Source organism: Cyanistes caeruleus, chromosome 9 (genome assembly GCF_971803275.1).
Source record: "Cyanistes caeruleus chromosome 9, bCyaCae1.hap1.1, whole genome shotgun sequence".
In the NCBI taxonomy this organism is placed as follows: Eukaryota; Metazoa; Chordata; class Aves; order Passeriformes; family Paridae; genus Cyanistes; species Cyanistes caeruleus.
In genome coordinates, this window is record NC_141709.1 from 3,337,410 (window position 1) to 3,346,329 (window position 8,920).

Genomic DNA, 8,920 nt, shown 5'->3' on the forward strand with positions numbered 1-8,920 from the left:
TACAGAGTGCACAGCATCTCAGCAGCTTTAGCCAAGCCATTTCCTTGTCTCTGCCCTTCAGTCCAGAACTTGTGTGAGGTTAAGCAGGGAACAGGAATTGCCAAGGAATGAACATGGGATGGCAACACCAATATAATCCTATCACTTCTAAAACAGAATTCACGTGCAGCAGCCATAGCAGCACTTAGCAGATAAAACAGTTGGTCCATCTGTGCTCGGTCCATCTTCTCCCATTTCTCTTGCTTAAATTTCTCAGGAGCAGAACGAAATCCTGTTATCCAATAAGTTATCCACTGGTAGTTGGATTTTCATTGAGTGACATCTGTCACAGACCATGCATGTAGGAAGTACCAGTGATTTTGTAGCATCTTTGTTTAGATGGGTTTGGTAGACATGGACATTTGGGTTTTCATCTCCCAGCTCAGCTGTCACCCTGACATGGCCAGATGTGCCAGGAGGCTGGAGAAGCCACCAGGGATGGCACAATGGCATTAGGAGGCAAGAGGAAATCTTGGAATCAGATCTGTTGTTGGTCAGTAACATGTCTGGGACTGAGCATTCTTACATTTGAGTGTGTCGTGGTCTTTCTTTCCTTCCTGGTCACTTTCTGTCTGCCTGTGTGGGTTCTGCCATTTCCATGAGTTCCTCCTTTTTACAGATGGAGAATTGCTGAAAGGGCTCTGGAACAAGGGCCTACCAGTGCCTTGTAAGCCTTTACAGAAGGTGTGTTGCTGCTGTCAACCTGTATTTTCCCCTCTTTTATGTTGAAGTTTACCAAATCAGAGCAGGTTTTCTTCTTTTTAACCCGTGACAGTGACATTTTCCCAGCTGATACAGAGGCATGAAAGGGCACTTCTCAGAGGCATCCTGGCTCAGTGTTGGCCCAGAGCTGCCTACCTCCTCTTCCCCATTCACATCAGCTTCCTTACTCAGCACCTTCTCTTTGGTCCATCTGCTGAGAGGATCCATCTGATCACTGCCAGCATCTCTGTGTTCCTCCCAGCTGCAGAGGATGCTCTGTTCCTGGCTGGTGCCAGTGGGCTGAGGACAGAGGCTTGTACCTGACCATTTATTGTTTGGGATCATTCATCCCTACACAGAGACAGCTCAGGAGAAGGACCCTAAGATGCTCAAGAGGCCGCTGCTTTCTGTTGCATGTCAGGAAATATCCCTTGCATCAAGGCCAGCTACAATTCATCTTCACTCATCTGTACAAAGTATTTGATTACAAAACAGACATTTCCAGTGCCTGGCAGGCAATATTTGTTTCACATAATTCCCACAAAGGGAGCTGTAATCCTGACTTTCACAGCCCATTCTTGATTAGTCTCCAGGTGTGACCATTTTGCTCCAAAGCTCAGCGTTGCTGTACCTGGAGCAGCCGGGTACATCAGGCTGCAATTAGCCATGGTGCTCCAAAAAGCCAAATCAAAGAGGGATTGAGATCAGCAGCTTCCCGAGGGCTTTCAAGGCCTTTAGTGAGTGACCACACTGGAGCTTTTTCCATTTACCTGGATTAAAATTTGTCACAGAGGAAAATAGAAGCAAACAGCACGGCATCTGAGAAGTGTAACAAATAGCATTTGGCCATTGGGCAGGCTCAAAGCAGGGGGAAAATCCGCAGCGTAAATAAAGTGCAAACCATGTTTGCATAACATTGGATTAATAGTTCTTTTTAAAAACCACACTGGGATTAAAGAGAGGCATTTCCTATGCCAGGACCTGTGCTCCCTCCTTAGCCCAGCAGATGCCAGGAAGTACATCTAAGAGAAATAAAAAACCTTGTTATCCCCAGCCAGCTGCTGAAACAGCAGTGCTTTCTGCAGGCCTTTGGAAGAGGAACAAATGTCTGTAGGATTCCTGGAGCAGTCCTGTGTGTTTTAATAGGGAGTTCTGCAGCAAAGCATTCCCGTGGGAAGGGGTTTCTGCTGCACAGCTCCAGTCCCATTCACCTGTGGGTTTTGTTGGCTGCAGTCTTGGAGGTGGTGATGCAGAGGGGAGCTGGATTCCCATCCCCCAGCCCACACATTTGACATCCTGCCTTTCCAATAACTCATTCAGAGCACTCCCACCTCTCCTTCCCCTGCCCTGCTCCGTATTTTGCTGAAGTCAGTGCTGGCCCTGTCACTCCTCAGAGCAGGCATGTGCTTAAGGAGAGCTCAGGGGCACTGGCTCACATTGGTTACCTTATTAGTGTGGAATAATCAATGGATGCTGTCCATGATTCCCTCAGTTCTTTGGTTTGTGGTACCACCTAAAGACACCAATTTGCATTCCACTCCCCTCAGTCTGGGCAGAAATAGGCTCCTGAAACAAGGTGTCTTCAAACAACGTAGTGACACTTGGAAAGAAAAATCTGACCCTCCCACTTCTTTGCTTGGAAAAGATATGAAGTGGATATTTAGGCCTGTTACATCTGGCTTTTTTTCCCTTCTGCTGCCGTGGTTGTCGTGTTGGTGCAGTGTCCCAGAGCAAAGTATGGCATCTCCCACCCCAAAACACAGGTCATTCCTAATTCCTCAGCCCACAGGCTTAATATCAAACAGAATAACACACTGGGAAAGCAGGAGACTTCCAGCTATGAGTGGAATTTCTACCTGTTCTGTTCTTTTTCACCTGCTCCAGAATCTATGGCAAACTGTAGAATTTACACCTTAATCACAAAGATGATAGTAATTAAATCTTAAGTCTCCATAGACAGATGCAAATAAATTAAGGAGGCAAAGAACTGAATTAGAGGCTAATCCTGGTTGGGTTAGTGAAAGCAAAGGGGCCAGTAATTCTTTCCTGCTGTTATTTCACCTGTTCTGGTGGCAGGGTGAGGTGCCTGGGTTTGCAGTGCTGGATGTGAGGCATCAACTGTGGCAGAGCCCTGGGGAGGGGACACAGGAATCTGGGATGGGGACACACTTCCCAAAGCATTGCAGCTGATGCTTTGTGTTAAGTGTTAGCTGGAACAGGGAGCTGTGTGCCAGCACCTACAAATCACACAGTTTGCTTTGCCCTTGCACTGCAGGTGTTTCACAAGGATGAGTTTGGCAACTTGCTCTCATCCCTGAGCCCTTTCCTGACTTGACAGAGCTTAACCTGGCTATTGGGGTAGACCTAAATTCTGAAGGCAAGGACCTAAGATGTATTTAGTTGAAAGGTACTGAGTTTTTTTTCCCTGTGTGCTCCCTTGTGCTGAAGAGCACAGTGCACTGAGCTGTGTGAGCATCCCAGTGCTTTACCCTTCTCTCAAGTAGTTGGCCAAAGCTGGGTTTGCACTGAAACATCTTGCACTAAAGTATCAGGAGTAGTGAGACTCCCAGAGTGAGGCCATAGGACTGAAATCCTTCATTTTTATGTGCTGGAAGTGATAACGGTGTGAACTGAATTATACTCACGTCATGACGTGATCCACGCACTCTCACGGGTGGATAGATATTGATTATCCATCAATAGGGAGTCATGGTGGATGATGATTCAAATGCCAGCTGTCAGGTAGCTGGGTGTCCTGGCTGTTTGTCTAGTCAATTAAGTCATTGCTGTGATTCATTCCTATTTATTTAAAACTGGGATTTCTTTGTATTGCCACGATGTTACCTATACCTCTAAAATCAAGTCTCTCTCTTTTTCAGGATGGGGAAGGCCAGACTGCACTCCATTATGGTAAGTTGCTTCTAAGCTTGGCTGTTCCTCCTTAGCAGCATGGATTTGCAGCTGGGGTAAATGTTCTATACACAGAAAGCAAATTTCAGGAGAAAAATGAGCAAGGAAACTGGATTTGATTAACCAGTGGTTCCCTCCACTAGCAAATCCCAGCATGGCAGGGGTAGGAGCCTTGGGAGAAGCTTGCTGCCCTCCCGTCGTTCTCCTCTGCAAATGTCACCTTAAAGCCCTTCCTTTTCCCCCAGTTAATAATGCAGAGTTCCCCTGTACACCTCTGTGCCTCCAGGATGTTGGTGTGCCACCTGCAGACCCTGGATAGGGGATGCCGAATCCCTTGGCCTTCAGGGAGGGTCTGTGCCCGTTTGAACAGGTCAGGGGAAGGGAACAAACAAAGTGGCCTCCACCTTCATGTGTCCTGGTTTGATCACAGCTGAGAGAGCAGCAGCTTCTCTACTACCAAAATCAGCAGAGGCAAGTCACAGTTGGTGTCCCTCCTACACCTAATTACAGGCTAATTAGATACGTGATTTAATTGAAAGATTGTTCTATCTCCAAATGAGAAAAGTAAGAGACTGAAGTGACGTGTGCGGTGCTGATGTGCAGGGAATAGGAAAAAAAAAAGTATCAATTTAATCTGGATCATAATCTTTTTCCCAAAATTAAGACATAGCCAGTTATTATCTTGTACTCTCTCTTGATGCCTGTCACTGTAATTAAGAGCATACTTGTCATTCTGAAGTGTTTGTGTCTTTCTCTCTCTTCTTGATCTCTCCACAAGGACATTAGCAGGATGGCAAAATTGCTTTGCAGACATCAGTCCAAAGCACAGCATTTGGACCTGGAGCTGATCTCCCAGATTCCAGGGCCCCTGAACCGAGACTGTAGATACTAAAATGTGTTATTTCATTTCTCCCTGTGGGACCTTTCCTGTAGGATTCTCAATTTTTCAAATTCCTATCACTGTGACTGGAATGGTGAATCTGTTGCTTAGCACAGCTTTGTCTGCAGATGGACAGCACTTAAAATGTCACATTGCCTCTTTCTCTTCCTTAGCCATTCCACAGCTTGGGTTTTCTCTCTCCTGGGAAGATGCTTTCCCAACTCCAGGACTGAGAGGTGCACAGTAGATTATAATAGGTTGTGCCAAAGCTTAGCACACGTGTAAGTTATCCAAGAGCACTTGCTTCAAGCAAGCCCGGTATGTGAAAGGAAAATTATGTGAAAGGAGAAGGTGGATTAAACCTGAGTTTAATTTCCATGCAGGTGGATCCCTCTGGCTGGGGACTGAGGCATGTTGTTCAACACAAGCAAACATAACTGATACAATGAATATTATTTCAGAAGTGGTTTCTCTGATCCACCCTGCCAGTTCAGATGTTTCAATAATGACAGTTTCCCAGAATTTTCTTCCCAAAAGTTTAAGTGTTGAAACTTTTTCTTCCCCCTGAATATTATCCCCTCTCTACTCCCTGTTTATCCTCTTTAGGAATCCTCTCTGAGTCACTGGCACATGGGCTTGGTGTTCCCATGGGTGCCCAGCTGTTCCTGGGGCACATCACTGCCCCCAGGACATCCTCATTCCCTTTCTTGCTGATCTGTCCATAAATCACCCTGAGCTTGGAAGCAGCTTCTCAAATGGGTGCCTGGGATTGATTCAAGTGGCTGTTGGCCTAAAACTGGAGCTCACTGTCACTTCCCAGTCCCATTTCAGTCAGCACTTCACCACCGAGTCGTTAATTGCAGCAGAGAGGCGGGACAGCGCCTATGAACAGTTTCATGGAGTTCAGGGAAGGGTTAAATCCCATCAGCAGGGCAGCCCCTGCTTTTTAGGGTGTCTGCATCCCTTTTTATGAGCCAGCATGGCCTGACAGCTGTCCTTGTGGTGACAGCTCTCCTGATTACAGCCAGTGTCAAACCACATCCTGCTGGGGGTTATAAATCCCGGCTCCTTCCGATCGCCACTGACCCCAGCTTTAATCGGGGGTTAAGTGGAGGCCAGCGGCAGCACGGCCTGCCAGGACCCACGGCTGTGTGCACAGTGTCCCTGCTGAACAGCCCCTTCTTAGCTCCTCTCCATCCACCCACCCACTGGGAATACTGAAATCATCGCTGCTGCCTCTCCCAGAGGAAATCAAGGCTTCACCGAGCTGTGCCGGCCACGTGGCCGCGGAGTGAGCAGGTTCTGTATCCTCCTGGGCGCTCCCGCTTCCCTGCAAAGCACCATCTGTTCGGCTCTGTCTGCGCCCTGCCAGGGCAGTGGGAGGAGATGCTGCAAGGAAAATAAATAATAAAAAAAAATTCATCATCTGAACCCTGAGGATTAATGGAGTCGGGAGGCAAACTGCGCTGAATGGAAATTCATCTTCACCCGTGCCAGTGTCAGGGCTGCCGCTCTGGCCCTTGACAAATCGAGGGTCCCAGGCTGTGATAAATCCAGCAGCTGTGCTCGTCCCCAGGGATGTCCCCAGCCTGCTCAAGGACACAGCACCGGAGGAGTAAGCCACCTTTCCCTGTGGGGACCAGCTCCCCATCACTAGAAGCTGCCACCATACCCTCTTTGGCAACTCTGGAAGTCTATTTTCTGCAGAGGGATGTGCCCCCCTTCAGCTCAGCCTCACCCACACCCCCACCTGCTTCCTCACCAACCTGTTTCCCCTTTTTGACCCCTTTTTTATCTTTTCAATATAAACTCCAATCACACACTGAATTTATTTTAATGAGACATTACTGCTTGTCCTTTTGGATCAGTAGAAGACTGCAGAGTAATGCAAAAGACACTTAATTACTAAAGGAGTCAGTCAGTTGCTTTATAAAAACACCCAAAAAAAGAATAAAACCAATTGCTACCAATGCAAGAGGAAGCTGCCAGCTTCATGGCCTTGTAAAGCAGGTTTTGGCTTCACTAGGGTCTGAGTTGCAGAGGCTGAAGGGAAAATCCAAGATCTGGGACTTTTGCCGCTGTCAGCCAAGTCCAGCATTAAGAGTTTTCCTGATTTTCCTGACTCTTTGTTTTAGCATCCTTAGGTAAGACATCCTAGGACTGAGAAGAGCTCAGGTCAAACCTGACTCTATCTTGGCAGAGGAAATGAGGGATGAAAAAACAGTTCCTAGTAGAGGTGTGAGGAATAAAATGTGTGCCCTGTCCCAGGCCATGGGCACAGTCACCTGGAGCTGGTGCTGGAGGAAGTGGTGGCCAGCAGCTATAAACCATCTGAATTTTGTCCAAAGAGAAGCAATGGACAAAAGTCAGGAGCACTGAAGCTGTCGTGCCTGGGATGTGCTGCCTTCTCCCTGCAAGATTTGGGGGGCAGGTGAGGGGCAAAGGCTCACAGATCCATCAGAGATGGTGAACACATTATAAACCCCAGGTACAAAAGCAGGCAGGGAATGCTTTCCCAGGTGGCATTTTGGGAGTCCCTGCAGTGCTGCAGTAACACTCTGGGACCCTTCCCAGGGTCAATCTCCAGTCCTGGACGTGAAGAAACCTCAGCCAAGCTGTTCCCAGGTCCCAGGTCCCTCTGTGTCCCTGCAGATCCACTGGGCTGTGGGCTCTGGTTGCACCAGTGGCACCCCCTCAGGACTTCTGGCTTTGCATTGCTGTCACTCTGTCTTTTCTCCTTGCTTGGCACTATTAAATCCAAAGCGATCTGGTGTGTCCCGAGCGCTGTCCCAGCGATGCTCTGCCGGGCCAGCAGCTGAGCCGGCATTTGCTGCCCCGGGCCAGCGACAGCCACCGCTCCAAAACCTCCCATCACCGCCTCCTGGGGCCAGCATCGCCACACTAACCCTTCCCTTTCTCCCCCACAGCTGCCACCTGCGAGTTTTTGGACATCGTGGAGCTGCTGCTGCAGTCGGGAGCCGACCCCAGGCTGCGGGACCAGGAGGGCTGCCTGCCCGAGGAGGTGACGGACTCCAAAGCCATCACTTCTGCTCTGCAGCAGCACGGCACCGGCGAGCCCTGAGCCCCCGCGGCACAGAGAGGCTCTGCAATAACACCTCTATCCCCCTCCCCTCCCTGCTGCCCTCCCCAAACACCCCGGGGCTTCGAGGGGACCTTTTAAAGCACAGGGTCTGGTTGGGCTCTCCCGCGCGAGGGCCAAGCGCATGCCCTGAGCAGGATGGCATCAGAGTTTGGCATGCTCTGACGTTTATCAGTATTTGGGGGGGAGGGGGAGAAGGGAGAGGGCCTGGAAGAGGCCCCAGGTATTATTTTAAGGTTTCAAACACGAGTACTGTATGGGCTGTCTCACCAGAGCAGCGTGGGCTGACCAGTCGGCTCCTCCATGGGGATGCAGGGCCAGGTGAGATGCTCATCTCTCCCATTCAGGTTGAATTTTGGTTGGGGTTTGTTTTTTTTTTCCCCCCCCTGGGTCCAAACAAATAATATAAATAAAAGCACAGTGTTGGGATTGAGGCTCGGTGTGTTTGTTTGAGTTTTGGGGGTTTTTTTGCAGGGGGTGATTTGGAAGCCATGAGAATGGAAGGCAGCTCAGTGCAGCCATAAGGCTTGGGAAGTTCTGCTTGAGCTCTTGTCCTGGGGAGGGAGAGCTGCAAAGACAGCAGGGTCATACAGGTGTATGTCTGTCTGTCCCTCTGCTTCTCACACAATACGTGCTGCTAATCAGCCTCTCCAGGCTGACAGGACTTTTACCTCTTTGCTGAATTAAATGGCTTTAAACCCCACCTCTGTCAGCGGCTCCAGGGCCTCCCGCTGTGTGTCCATCCCTGGAGCGGCTCCTTCAGGGCTCAGCTGAGCACAGATAAACCTGCACCCACCCTGTCACCCCTCTGGGTCTGGCTCACACACTTCATGATCTTCTCAGCTGGCCAGGTACCCAGAAAGGGGGGAAAAATGTGCCTCGTGACCATGCCCCGGTGCTGGAGTGATGTGGGATGATCATGGGGGTTTAGTGTTTCCTTTTCAGCATCCCAGCTGTGCCCACGGGAGCTGCCAGGGGTGGGGTTGTGCCGTGGGATAGCTCCAAGCTGCGAGGGAGGCTGCTGCACTGGGTGGCCAGAGGAGACTGTGGCTGCCCTGCAGGATATTGCCACGAGTTTGCTTTTCCCAGATGAGATTTACAGCCTGGGGGGAGCAGAGGAAATCTCCGTGGCTGTGACAGGAAGCTGCTTGCCATCAGGTTCTGCAGCACATCCAGCCTCAGGAGAATAAATGGGAACATTCCCTTGGCTAACTGGCTGGGCAGCAGGCACACGTGGGTTTTGGCCCCTCACAGCGTCTGTGGCTCCTGCCAGCATTCGCTGACGCTGA

General features: G+C 49.7%; 1 protein-coding gene across 1 annotated transcript in view; it reads left to right on the top strand.

The window, feature by feature from the left end:
* Positions 1–8,065, top strand: part of ACBD6 (acyl-CoA binding domain containing 6) — an 81,510-nt gene extending 73,445 nt beyond the window's left edge. Inside the window, exons 7-8 of the mRNA XM_086841283.1 lie at positions 3,621–3,651; positions 7,459–8,065. Coding sequence (XP_086697409.1) covers positions 3,621–3,651; positions 7,459–7,613 — 186 coding nt within the window. The 3' untranslated portion in view covers positions 7,614–8,065. The remainder of the gene's footprint in view (positions 1–3,620; positions 3,652–7,458) is intronic.
* The last annotated feature ends 855 nt before the right edge of the window (positions 8,066–8,920 follow it).